The following is a 14395-nucleotide window of genomic DNA, read 5'->3' on the forward strand; positions in this document are numbered from 1 at the left end:
AGTGGTATCAAACCTCCGTTGTTCATCACATATGCATGTTGCCTTTGAACACAGGGGCTTTTCATTCGGCTAGAAGCACTGTAAGCTGTTTGCAGACTTCTGCCTTTACCTCTAGAATTGTTTGTGATACAAACCCAGATTCAAAATGAAATGATAACTTGATAGCTACAAAATAATGAAGGGGAGGTTTGTTGTGAAGGGAAAAGCTGCTTACCTTTTTGTTAATTAGGTGATTGCTAATTGGTCCAAAACAAGTCAACAAAATTGTGCAGTTTACTAGGCTGGAGCATAATAAGGTCAAGGCAGTTTGACTCTGACTGAAAAATTCTATACTTTTTTTCTTGAATGAGATAGAGAAGAAGGATGCACACTGGGTTGTTGTTTTTTAAATTAAAAATAACATCATCAACAACAATCCTGACATGGAGGAGCATTATTGTGTGAGAAGAGATATCCTTGTACTACTACTATTTGTAAAGTGCTACAAGGAGAATAATTTCAGATTCCAGGAGGCCCCCCTAACCATTCCCTCCTTGATTTGATATTGTGTTTATTAGTTCTTTGCCTAGGAATGAGGTGCTCCCATTGCCATCTCCTGCATTTTCTAGATCTTCTGGCTCTGTTTTGTCAAACTTGGATGAAGTGGACTCTAGCCTATGAAAGTTTATTATGCCATGTTTGTTAGTCTGTTAAGGTGCCCTAAGAGTCTTCACTGGTTCTGAGGCAACAGATTTAACAGGGCTGCCTCCTCTGGAAATTATTCATATGTAAGAATAAATATTGCTGTTGGAAGGTTGCTTTAAAAAAACAACCTACTTAAGAGATGACTTCACACATCTAACAAAATAGACTCCAGCCATGGAAAGCTTTTCCCAAAATAAATTTGCAGTACTATCCTTGCAGCAGAATCCTTCAACACAGTGTGTTCCTTGGAGCTGACTGCCCTAGTAAGTATTCTTAGGATGGCAGCCTTGGTAGCCTTTAAGATACTGCAGGGCTCTGCATTAATGCTTGTAAATAAGTCATAGTCATGCATATCCAGATAAGTAGATATGAAGTGTGCCTATTTTGTACTTGGAGTACCTGTATCCTGTGGTAAGATGAAGCACTCATCAGAGCGACTGACTCGTTTAAAGTGATCATTACCAGTGTTGCTGAGCAGGGATTTGAACCTGCCTCTTTGACATACCCTCCCCAGAGTTAAGTCGCTGTGCTGGCAAGACTACACACTTTAGATTTTGCCCCAAGTATTCTGCTGAATTGTTCCCCTGTTGTTTTTCAGGAGCGCCGTTTGCACATGTACGTTGTTTACTGTCAGAACAAACCCAAATCTGAGCATATTGTGTCCGAGTTCATTGACAACTACTTTGAGGTAAGGGGCCTTGTGATTTGTTGCAGCTTTGTTGTCTCTGCCGCCTCACTGCCTGCAGCTTCTGCCAATGGCTTGCTTTGTCCTTGACTGCATACATGCGATACCTTCAGAGTGTGTTTGAAGCACATTCTTACCCTTCAAAGAATTCTGGGAACTGTAATTTATCCCTCACAGTGTTGTAGTTGCTGGCAAACCACAGCACCCAGAATTCTTTGAAGGGGGAAAAGTGCTTTGAACATTCTTTGAAGGTATAGTCTCTCTCCTGCTAGAATCTCCCTGCCTCCTTCTTTTCTTCACTGCCCCCTGCCCCACCCAGGGCTCCTTCATTCCAAGCTGTACTCCGAACACAAGTAAAGATGCAAAATTGTCTTTTCTCTATTGGATTATTTGGCCAATATTGGCTCCACTTTTTGGCAGCAGGTGTCTCTCAAAGGGTCAGGTAGAGGTCTTTCTAAGTCTTGCTACTTGAGATTATTATTATTATTATTATTATTATTATTATTATTATTATTATTATTATTATTTTACATTCATATACCAGCCAGGGATCAAACCGTCAGCATACAAGCAGTTGCATAGGAAGCGGGGAGCAGTGAGTGGGGACCACCCTGGGTGGCAAAAATATGTGTTTTTGAAAAAATACCTTTAAAGCACATTTCGCCCCCTAAAAGAATTACGGGCACTACAGTTTACCCCTTTCAGATTTAAAATTCCCAGAAAACCTTATCAAACTGCAGTGCCCAGAATCCTTCGAAGGGGTGTGTGTGCTTTAAATATACTTTAAAGGTACAGTGTGTACACAGCCTAGTGAGACTTTTGACGCATAGGATAAGGGGAAGGGATCTGAGGTCTTCCTGGGAAGATGAGTGGGAGGCTTTGGGAGAAACAGGAAGATTTGGAGGTCTCCTGATGGAGTGGGCAGGGATTTAATAGGCAGGATGCTTGATCTCCCACACTGATCCACAGGGTCCGATCTGCTTTGTTCTCTCCTTTCCAGGAACTGAAGCAGGAACTGGGGCACCGCTTGCAGCTCAATGACTTACTCATCAAACCTGTACAGCGGATCATGAAATACCAGCTGCTGCTCAAGGTGCTAACGTGGGAGGTGGAGTGTTGCTTTCCAAATCTAAGGCAAATGTGTGTGTGTGTGTGTGTGTGTGTGTGTGTGTAGGGGGTGAGACCAACAAGTTCCTGACCTGTAGCTAAGGAGAGACAGCAGCCAATATGTCTTCTGCTGGGTATGATATCTATGGCAGTCTTTGGCAGTGTGGACAAGTGCAGAACAGGGGTCTATTTAAAAATAATAGCTTTATTGTCAATGTACAACCTGTGTTCAATGAAATTAACCAAGCCTCCCTCCGCCCCGCCCCCCGCACAAACACTCAATCTCTTTGCACCCTGTGTGCTTGTCGCACAACACACCAACCCCGAAAGTCAGTTGCACTATATTATTTTCTGTTTTAAGGGAGAGATCCTGCAGCCTCATGTTATCTGCAGGACAGCAAACCGTCCCAATGTCACAAAAGGAGTAGCTAGGGTTTCTGTTGGCTGCCTAGCGCCACCTGATGGGTAATGGTTGTATTTGCCTCCAGAGCTGGAACCGGGATTAGGGCAGCTTCCAGTTTACATGGTGGCTACAGTTCCTTGCGGAGTCCCACTTGCTCCCCATTTCCCCAAGCAATGAAAGGTTTGAAAGATAGCACTGCCGGGTTTAGTTCCCTTTGGCAGAAGAGAGCTCTTAAGGTTGTATCCAAAGTTGTCCACGCACAAGTGGAACAGACTCCTGCTTGCTTCGTCTTCTTCTGCTCCTTCCATGCATCCCCCACACCCCCAAATATGTTCTGGAAGGTTGGGGGCAGATTTAGGGGGCATGGGGCTGTAGTGGGGGGAGGAGGGTAAGGTGAAGTCCTGATGTGCAAGCAGAAGTCAGCTTATGCATAATACCTGCTTTATTTACAAATATGCAAGGAGGGCATCAGTGAAGGCAGGTGTATTCCTATAAGGTGTATTCTTATATATTGTATTAAAATATATAAAAGGATGTCACATAGAGGAGGGGGAAAGGTTGTTTTCTGCTGCTCCAGAGAAGTGGACACGGAGCAATGGATCCAAACTACAAGAAAGAAGATTCCACCTAAACATTAGGAAGAACTTCCTGACAGTAAGAGCTGTTTGACAGTGGAATTTGCTGCCAAGGAGTGTGGTGGAGTCTCCTCCTTTGGAGGTCTTTAAGCAGAGGCTTGACAACCATATGTCAGGAGTGCTCTGATGGTGTTTCCTGCTTGGCAGGGGGTTGGACTCGATGGCCCTTGTGGTCTCTTCCAACTCTAGGATTCTATGATTCTAAGCAGACAGCACAGTCTGAATCATTTGTTTCATAAGAACATAAAAGCCTGAAGCTGCTTCATCTAGTCCAGCCTCCTGTTCTCACAGTGGCCATCCAGCAAGCAGGGATCCAGGCACAAGAGCAACACTCTCCCCTCCTGTGGTTTCCAGCAACTGGCACTCAGAAGCATTGGTGTCTCCAGCTGTAGAGAAAGAGCATAGCCATGATGGCTGATAGCCCTCTAGGTTGGGGCCAGCACTGCCTCCGGGGGAGCAGGTGCCACTTGGAGTTGGTTGCAGGGCTTGGCTCCGGTGAAATCCCACTCCTACCACTAAAGAATGCACTTGTCCGTTTCCTCTTTTCCCTCCCAGGATTTCCTGAAATACTATGGCAAAGCTGGCAAGGACACAGAACAGCTGGAGGTAGGACTCGGAGGCCCTTGCAGCTGTTGCTCCCCAGTCCCACCTTTATGTGTGGACTGGATGTTATTACGCTGCTTTCTTTCTTTCTTTCTTTCTTTCTTTCTTTCTTTCTTTCTTTCTTTCTTTCTTTCTTATTTTTATTGAATTTTACAAGAAAATAAAAGAAAAGAAACAAAAAAACAATACATAACACTGTAAACACATTTATAGACATGTTTTCCAAATTGCAAACTAAAAAAGAAAATACTTTTCATAGCCAATAATAATACCAAATTCATGCTTCAAACATTACAATATATAAATCTTAGTTAAAATATTATAAAAGACTTCCACTGCATTCACTGCACGTCTCTTAATTATCTTGCTTGCCTTTACATCTGTTCTTCAATCATTTCTCTTCCTTAGATTCTTTCATAATCAGTGAAATCTTTATGTTCTCTATATTCTTCACAACCAAACTTTCATATTTGTACCCTGCTTGTATAAATATTCGTTTAAGCATTCCCATTGTTTCTGAATTATAATTTTTGATTTATGCCTTATTAAATCCATCAATTTTGCTAACTCCAGGTACTCACATAGTTTACTCAACCATTCCCCTTTTGTTGGGATATAATTTCTTTTCCAGTGACGGGCTACCAATGTTCTCGCTGCTGCTGTTGTTGCATACAGAAAGATGTTAATTTTGTCTTTAGGGATATCCTTACTCAAGATTCCTAATAAATATGCTCCTGCCTTTTTGATATACGATACTTTTATCAATTTTTTAATCTCTTCATGAATCATCTCCCAAAATTTTTAGATCTCTGGACATGTCCACCACATATGGTGCCTTTCATTCTATTACATCTCCAACATTTCGATCTATTTATTTTTGCTAGTCATATACATATGCTGGTGCCATATACCCTCTGTGGTGCATCTTCATATAATTCTCTCTTCATGAATAGCAGGCTGTAAAATTTACATATTTTTTCCAAAACCTTTTCCAATCTTCATAATCAATTATATATCCTTAATTCCGTTCCCACTTTAGCATATTCTCTCCTTTCACTTTCAAATCAGGATCTGCAGAACCCTGTCCCACAAGGGTTACCACATGGTATGGGCATATTTTCATTCTGGGTCTGCCTTGAGAGATGGAGCGGAGGCTTCATTATGTTCCTGAGACTGCACTCATAGCTGACAGGGGTCTTGAATCCATATCTCATAATAGTGTCTGCATGGAACTATGGCCCGTCAGTCTAAACGGGGCAGGTTGTCCAGTGTTGTTTCACATGGCCTGCATCTCCTGGGTTTAATGACACTGGCGCTGCTCGCCATGGGTGCTCAGCCAGCCAGTCTCCGTGCTATTCTGGTCCACCGCTTTCGCCCGACTGCTTTCCTTTGCCTTTCAGAGAGCTGTGGAGGTGATGTGTTTTGTTCCTAAGCGCTGCAATGACATGATGAATGTGGGGCGTCTTCAGGGCTTTGAGGTAGGCCCTGGGAATCAATGGCTGGCTTGGAGATTCTACAGATCCCGTGGGAGCTAGGCTATTAGCCCTGATTTTCCAATCAACTCTACTGCAGAAGGCACCTTAATTTTTTGCAGTGGGGGCTGTTCAAGGAAGAAAACCTTATAATTCCTCTTCAACCAGGCCTTGACCTGATTCTATGGCCTTTTAAATGTGTCTGTGGGAGAGGGGGTTATTGTTTTATTTTTGTTTTAACTATTTATTTTGTGCTTCTATCCTGTATTTTAATCTTGTGAACTGCCCTGAGATCTTTGGATAAAAGGCAGTATAATAATAATAATAATAATAATAATAATAATAATAATAATGGGCATTTTAAAATGAGAGTCCTCCAACTCTGTGTATGTTGATCTGGGAATCGTGAGCTTAAAATATAGGAACAAGTGGTAGTAGTAATTGAAAGAATTAGGTCTCAGGGCCTATCACATCAGGGCATGTTGAATTTTTCAACTTTCAAATTCCAAAAATAAGGGGTACTGAAAAGTTGGAAACATGACTTGGAAATTCAAAAGATATTTTGGTTAAATTAATATAGTTTTGTTTAGTAATGAAAATGTGTGTAAAATTGCATAGAAAATATTTTTTAAAATTGCCAAGTACTTGCATTTATTTGTTTGTTTGTTTGTTTATTAATGATTAAGCATTACCTGACATTTTCAGAAGAAGAAGAAGAAAAAGTAAAATTAAATATTATTTGGCTTTCTGAAAACAGTGTATGTGCATCTTCATTAAGCGTAGACATTTCAAGCCAAATGCTGTCCATGCACAAAAATTATAGCAGATTCCTCACACCCAGAAACACATTTTTAAAGCCCCTCCCTGAAGCAATTCACCCTAATCCACACCCCCTTGTCCCACTGCTTTGTCCCGAGGAAAACTGCTCTTTTGTTGTTTTCTTTGGATTGCTGTTCGTCCTGATTTAACGCTAAAGGGTGGCTTTCCCTGGGAAAGGAGTGGGGCAAGGGGGAAACCACTTGGCCCCCTCCTTTCCAGGCACGGCAGAAGCAGAAGTGTGGATGAGCCCTCAGACATGTTGTGAAATATCATGTGGCACAGCCCTTCCTGGGAATACACTGCTTTAAATGTAAGTGAATATTTCGGTGCTGCCTCAGATCTAAAAGAACCCAAACCCCTCTGCATATAGAAAGTTGCCAAGTAAAGAAGAAGGGTTCTAAGCTTCTCCTTGACTGTATTCTGGTCTGGTCAGACCTCACCTGGAGTACTGTGTCCAGTTCTGGGCACCACAATTCAAAGGACACTGACAAACTGGAACGTGTCCAGAGGTGGGCAACCAAAATGGTCAAAGGCCTGGAAACGATGCCTTATGAGGAACGGCTAAGGGAGCTGGGCATGTTTAGCCTGGAGAAGAGGAGGTTAAGGGGTGATATGATAGCCATGTTCAAATATATAAAAGGATGTCACATAGAGGAGGGAGAAAGGTTGTTTTCGGCTGCTCCAGAGAAGCGGACACGGAGCAATGGATCCAAACTACAAGAAAGAAGATTCCACCTAAACATTAGGAAGAACTTCCTGACAGTAAGAGCTGTTTGACAGTGGAATTTGCTGCCAAGGAGTGTGGTGGAGTCTCCTACTTTGGAGGTCTTTAAGCAGAGGCTTGACAACCATATGTCAGGAGTGCTCTGATGGTGTTTCCTGCTTGGCAGGGGGTTGGACTCGATGGCCCTTGTGGTCTCTTCCAACTCTATGATTCTATGAGGCTAGTTTTCTACAGGCAGGCAGTTTTTGAGTTGGGTCAGAATTCAAAGGTGCAGCCCGTCATCTGCAAGTGGCAATTCTGAGTCTTCTGCTCTAAGAACAGGGCAGTTTCGTGCCCTCTCCCCAGCTGAGTAACTAGGATCTGCCCTCTCTTCTCCAGGGGAAACTGACTGCGCAGGGGAAGCTGCTGCAGCAGAACACCTTCTGGGTGACGGAGCAGGCAGGCGGGATCCTGGCCCGGGGCCGTGAGCGGCGCATCTTTCTCTTTGAGCAGATTGTCATCCTGAGTGAGACCCTGGAGCGGCGGCGTGGTCCGTATGCCGCTCCAACTTATGCCTTCAAGAGCAGCATCAAGGTATTACAGGGCTAACAGCAGAGAACCTAGGCAAGCCTGTATTCCCGTACCTATCGCTGTTTACCCCATGTTTCTGCTGTTGCACCGTGCATCTGCAAAATGTAATTGTGAGCACTGAATTTGGCATCCTGAGAGTCTATGCATGTGTATAAAATTTTATATGGCTAGAAATTGTGAGTGAAATTCAACGTGGTGTGCTATTGCAAACGTTCCGTCTGTGTAAGCGTTTCAGCTTGTGAGACAGAACAACGGCCTTTTCTCCCCCAGTGCACTGTTCTGGGGGTTCTTCTGACTCGCCTCCTCAGAGCCAATTTAGGGGTGCACGCAAGGGGAGGGAGGAGGCCCATTGCAAAAGCCCTAGTACACAGGGCTTCCACTGATGGGCTCATTAGGTGAATCCTGCCTTATATAAATGTATAGCCTTATGGCTGTGAAGAGAGGATTGAAAGTGTGTGGGCATTGCTTGGCGTAATCTCGGGAGCAGAGAGCAGGGGTAGCGCAAAGCAAGGAAATATGGAAATTAGCTGGCTTTGCATTCTTTGTTCAGGTTTCGGAATGTAGCTTTTCTTGGCACAAGAATATAGGCTGGCTTGGTGTGCAGAACGTTGATCTTTGTTTAAAGCACAGAGATTACACAGCCTTGGTTATATCCAGAGAACCACAGAATTTCTAGGACTTCATGAATGTGCAGATGTACCCAAATCTGTTTTCTAAATAAATAAATACTGGCTCTTCCTTTTGCGTGACTGCGAGGCCCTCCCTGTTTGTCCATTTTATTGCTAATATCTTCTTCTTTCTCTTGCTTTTGAATGGTCATTTCCTATCCACTATCCGTCTCAATGCCAGGTCAGCTGTTTGGGCCTGGAGCCCTGTGTGGATAATGATCCCTGCAAATTTGCACTGATCTCTCGTGGCGCAGAACGGGGCACCATCCGTTACGTACTGCAGGCAGCAACGTCAGAGATTGCCCAGGCCTGGGTGGCTGACATCAGCCTCATCTTGGAGACACAACGTGACTTCCTCAATGGTAGGGGCTTCAAAGAGATGGTCTGTTCCTAACTTCTCAGGCACCCACTGCCCTTTAAACCACACCCAGCCTTCTTCAAGGAGTGATTCCTCAATATTTCTTCCTTCATTTTCCTCACTCCTGGTCTGGATGGAATATGAAAGCTAAGATGTTTCCACAATGCTTTGCAGAAGTATAGGAAACTTCAGCTGGCTTCTAGATGGTGGCGCGGGGGCAGAGGGAGTAGACAATTTTCAAAGAGTAATTTGAATTAGAGGCTACTGCCTTTCAGTGAGTTTAAATAGTTTGGTTCTTTCTGAGTGAAAGAAATTACCTAGCAATAGGTTTGTTTAAGTTTGTTTTAAGTTATTTCTAATTCAACTTCTATCAGAATTGATCCCAAGTACAAAAAAAGAATATTTAAAGTGATAAACACCCCAATTCCATGCCACCATATCATATCAGCAGGAATAAAACCATAATAAGGGCCCTGATATTTATTGAGCATTCATCCTGATTTGCTTGCACAAAGCTTATGTGGAGGTTAAGTTACATTTAGCTTTTATTGAGTATTCATTCTGATTATTTGTATGTGTGGGGGGGTGTTAAATGTCAAGGACCCTTCATTTGCTACAGTATTGGAGCACTTTAATCCACTTTAAATGGTGCAAACCTACAGTTCTGGTATGCAATTGAATCACTCCTGCAAAATCAGTAGGAATGTTCATTAAAAAGGTCATCTGGAGGTACAATCCATTCTATCTCTGTCTGTCTCTTTCTATATACCAGCCCCCGACCCCCAGCTCTAATATTACATTACCATCTTGTCATGTATGTGCAAGTCAGGCCTTAATTGTGCAATCAAGTGATGTACACGCATGTCTCAACTAGCCATACATTTTTACTTCAAGCACAAGCTGTACTTTGGCCTTTGTGAATCGAGCCAACGCACAACTTTGGAAGGATGGGGTGAGTCCCAAAGTAGATGGCAGAGCGGAAGTGGACTGCCAGTAAGCAGGAGGTCACATTTTTTAACACTTTCTCAAATACAAAGCTGAGAGATTTGTATTCTAAATCTTTCTCTCTGATTTGCTGTGTTGAGAAAAGGTAGTGACACACACACACACACACACACACACACACACACACACAATCAAAAATAGGATTCCCACCCTTCAGTTTGAAGTCAGACAGTAAAGATTTCTACCCTGCCATTTTGCATAATGTGTAGATCAGTTCTGAATGACTCTTAACTGCATGGACCATGTCTAGGAAACCTTTATTCCCCCAAGGGCCATGTTCCCCTAGGGCAGGGGTCTGCAACCTTTAAGACAAAAAGAGCCAATTGGACCCGTTTCCGAAGAAAAAAAAACTGGGAGCCGCAAAACCATTGCAACATTTAAAACACATATATCTCTGGAGCCGCGATCTGACAGCGGGCGGGAAGGTGACGTCGGGGCGGTGCGTGACTAACGCACGCACCGCCTCCATGCGACGTCACAGCCAGTACAGCGCCCGCCACAGTGGGGAGTGTCGGGACGCACAATGCGCCTCCTCGCCTCGCTAGTATCCGCCCCGGAGCCGCGGCAAAGGTGTAAAAGAGCCACATGCGGCTCCGGAGCCGCAGGTTGCAAACCCCTGCCCTAGGGGAAATCTGTTGGAGACCACATGCCAGTGTGGGCAGGGGCAGAGCCACCCCCCTCTCTTTCTTAAGATATTCACTGCCCCATAATCTCTCAAAAGAGAGAAATAAGTGTGTGGGGTAGTGATGATATTAAGAAGTGGGAGTTGGGGGAGGGTGTTTGTGCATGGGATGGTGTTGCTCTTTAGAGCTGCAATGCACCCTGGTGTTCCCTGTGGCCCCTCGTCTGCTTGCTGGGCTTCCTCCTGTCCCTGTCGTGCACTTTCCAGGAGCTGCTGTCTTCAGGCACCTCAGGCACTTTGAAGCGGTGGCCCCTGATGCAGCACCCCTCTCCTGCTTGATGAGGGTGCTTGAGACACCTTTTGACAGTGGCTTTTGAGCATTGGAAGCTGCTTGAAGCGCACCTGCGCAGGTGGGGCTGTGGGACTTCACCCAGTGGTTCCTGCATCGCACCCCTGAGGAGTCTTTCCCCCCCTTTCTTGCAGAAGATTAAGTTTCACTAATGGAATTCAGAGCGTTTTGTGTTTCCAGTGTGTGACCCTGCAGTTTATTGCCCCTTTCTGTTTTCTTGCCAGCACTGCAGTCGCCCATAGAGTACCAGCGCCGAGAGAGCAAAACCCATAGCCTAGGACGCGTTGGAGTCCCGCATCACTCACTGCCCGGTGGACCCAGCCGGCCCTGCTCCTCCGTCTCCATGGACCAGAGCAAGGGATCCAGCCTCCAGCCCCACAACGCCTCTCTCCCCTCCCTCTACCTTCCGGGCCCAGGCCAGCCTGAGCAACAGGCCTATGTTGAGGTAAGGTAGGAAGGTCTTAAACGGAAGATCCCTGTTGAATTAACAGCTTTGTGAGGTTTGGCTGGCACAGGTGAAGTTCCTGTTCTAGCTTTGGAATGAAAGGGGCTAGTAATTGGCAAGAGGAATTTGAAATTCAGTTCAGTGCTTACATTTGTTAAACCTCATTAACACATGTATAGTTTGCAAGAGCTATGTGAAGCAGAAAATGAAAACAATCGTTTGTCATTAAAACAATCCACCGGGTGTGCTGGCTTGAGATTGCATTGTACACATGCTGTCACAGAGACAAAGGAAGGTTATCTTCCCCACACAATTCATATCAGTATTGTCTAACAAAATTTCATTTTAAAAAATGCCCAAGGGGAGATGTTCCAAAAATGTAGGCATTTAACCTCCTCAGAACACAGTAAGGACCTGCAGGATCAGGCCAGTAGCCCACCTAGACCGGCATCCTATTTTCACAAGGGCCAGTCAGAGGGCTGTGGGAAGCCTACGGGCAGAACTTGAGCACACCAACCCCTTCTTGCAATTCCCACCAACTAGTATTCAGAAGTATTACTGCATCTGAGAACTTCCCTGTTAACAGCTGCTCAACAAAAAAATGAGAAATTGGAGCTCAATGTTCAGTTAGTATTTGAGTCTCATTTGTAAGCCCTCCCGCAAATATTTATATCAAGGGGCAGTGTAGATAGCTTTAAGAATAAGAAGTAAAGAAGTAAATAAATGAGACATGTTTTCCTATTTGGGACAAAATCTTGGGATCTATTAAGCTAGAGGATATTGACCTCATCCCATGCAGATAGATTTTCTCCTTGTACCCTTCATTGATTAATCCAGAGTGGTAACTGCTAACGGACTAGAATCATCCGCTTCCTGCAGAAGCATATGTTGAGCAACTCCAACTGTAAGAATATGATTGTGAGTGTGCTTAAGGGATGTCAGGGAGTGTGTGGTCTCTGTTAAGTGAGCTTATGCAACACAGTGTGTCACAGTTCCCCAAAGTGGAGACCAGGCTAGTGGCCCTTCCGCTGCCACCAGGCAGAAGTCTTTATTTTTCTGGTTGCCTCCACCAAACAATCTAAGCTCACCTGGATTTCAAAAAGAACACACTTAGGTAGTGTGTGGCTTGGCTTTTAAGCATAGGGTGGGCAAGAGACCACAAGGCTTTGTGAAAGAGGTTTAAATGTTCACTAAAAAAGAAGGTTTTAACAGCTGAATGGTTATGTACACACAAAACAATCACCAAAGCAACCTGAGTCTGGACACCATCTGTTGCCAAGAGTAATGGGGTGGGAGGGAATTGGGTCTAGGGCCTCTGTTCTGAAACTTCAAACTGGGCAGCAGGTATTCAGGAAAAGAGGGACAGAGGAGGGGACTGTTGAGTTCCCCTTGGGTGACTAACTGGAGAGCAGCCAGGGAGACTGCTAACTCTTTCACAGACTGCCTGGGTGAGATGACGTCTTCATCATCTCACCTGCCAGACCCTCCAGATGGACAGGTGTGCTGCTAACCATTCCTCCCAGCATCATGGTCTCAGCCAGGCTGGTTCTGTGGCTTGCTCTGTTGCCGAGGTGATGGGTGAGAGAGGTAGACCTGGAGCCAGGCAAGAGAGAAGACAAGTAGACATGTCTGCTGCTGATAAACAAAGCCTTTAATAACCAGTCCATAGATACTTGCATGCGTGCATGTGAGGATATTCACACACTCCTCCAAACATGTTGCAGGGAAGGGGAGGGTAGAGGAAATTCAGAGTAGACATAAGCAAGCTTCACCCATTCTGAAACCATCCAAATATTGTCTGTGTTCATTAACCGCTGCCAATATCATAATCATTTTTCTTCTTGTTACATTGACTGCCTCTCCTTCAATTTCCCTCTGTTTTAATTTTTCATTATAACTGTTGGAGTCATCTATCTGCTAAATATTCGTTCAGTAGTTATTGTTTTTTCCCTTGGTTATATTGTATTATTTCTGATGAAGATTATCTGTTGTTGTGATTTTTAAAAATGTTAATCACTAAAACTAAAAGTGTGGAGGAAAGACCAGGAGCCCAAAGTAGTGAGCACTGTTCTGTGAAGACAGTGGTGAAGACAAGAGTGCTGATTTCTGTTCTCAGATATGAGTTGGAGGAGGAGGTAGGAAAGAGTGCTATGCTGTCTTAGGAGGCTTCAGGACTCTACAGGTTTCTGATTCCAGATTAGATGAAAAGGAGATCAAACTGATCTCTAATAGAGGCACAGAGAGAGACACACAAGAGATTTGCAAGAGGATGTCTGCCTATTTTCTTCTTTGGGAAATTAGATAACTTCATTTGATGAATTGGATTGCCAGAATCTCTTCCGGGTCAGGGGTCTTGTGAAACTATGACGTTTGCATGGCGTTCTTTCCATGTGAGATGTTGTTTGACTTCAGCTATGCACAAGTTGACAGTTGACAAGCTATGCACACTTTCTCACATAATATGACACCAAATTGAGAGCACCCATCTGTGCTGGAATGTTGTCTTCTCCCCACCCAGATTAAACCCACTTTGCTTTCTGCCTCCAGCCATCTCGCAGCCAAAGCTCTCCAGGGCCTGGACCAGTTCACCTGCCTTCCGATGGCTCCGAGGTGCATCTCTCCAATTCTTCCCGGCAGGAGTCCCTGCACACAGTGAGTGTTGGTGGGCAGAGGAAGTGTTCCTTTTAATCTGAGTAAGGATTCAACGTTCACAGTTGACATAATGATTCAGGTTCTGTTGCCCGTGGCCTTACTCATTCTTTCCATCAGGACAGTTATTTAACTTTCATTGGGACTGACATTTTACACACACACACACACACACACACACACATCCCCACCACCTGACCACATGTTGCCACCGTGCCACAGAAGCCTAGGAAAAAATGCAGAATCTGTCACAGGTTGCAGAATTCAAAGCTTCTGCGTATAGTGGCCTTCCCAGTGAGAAACCACTGACATTCTTCCAAAAGAATCCCAGGGTTCCCCAAAACACAGTCTGAAATTCATTGCTGTGTTAGTAGAGTACGTCCCCATCTCTTGCGTTGTTTACCATTGCTGATGCATTCATATGCCAGTAATTTTATTTCTGGAAAGCTTTTTGATGCTGTGCTTTCCTTCCCACAAGAGATTTTGAAAGCATGCCATATACACTTTTCTTCCTTCCATTTACCTGCAATCTGCTCCACTCTCAGGCTGAGAACATGGGCAGACATTACCTAATGAACTGTCTTATGCTCTTATCTT

The 14395-nt window shown here is 44.4% G+C and overlaps 1 protein-coding gene across 8 annotated transcripts in view; it reads left to right on the forward strand.

Moving 5' to 3' along the window:
- The window catches only part of ARHGEF25 (Rho guanine nucleotide exchange factor 25), a 72067-nt gene that overhangs the window by 55286 nt on the left and 2386 nt on the right, over window positions 1-14395 (forward strand). For 7 of the 8 annotated variants that reach the window (XM_082208202.1, XM_082208199.1, XM_082208197.1 and 4 more), the window contains 8 exons: window positions 1283-1372; window positions 2370-2477; window positions 4070-4120; window positions 5518-5595; window positions 7511-7705; window positions 8552-8732; window positions 10929-11149; window positions 13697-13801. In XM_082208202.1, the coding sequence (XP_082064328.1) occupies window positions 1283-1372; window positions 2370-2477; window positions 4070-4120; window positions 5518-5595; window positions 7511-7705; window positions 8552-8732; window positions 10929-11149; window positions 13697-13801 (1029 nt within the window). The remainder of the gene's footprint in view (window positions 1-1282; window positions 1373-2369; window positions 2478-4069; window positions 4121-5517; window positions 5596-7510; window positions 7706-8551; window positions 8733-10928; window positions 11150-13696; window positions 13802-14395) is intronic. The other variant, XM_082208198.1, reaches the window with a different exon arrangement.

This window comes from Podarcis vaucheri (genome assembly GCF_965113315.1).
Source record: "Podarcis vaucheri genome assembly, chromosome: 2".
NCBI classification, from domain to species: domain Eukaryota; kingdom Metazoa; phylum Chordata; class Lepidosauria; order Squamata; family Lacertidae; genus Podarcis; species Podarcis vaucheri.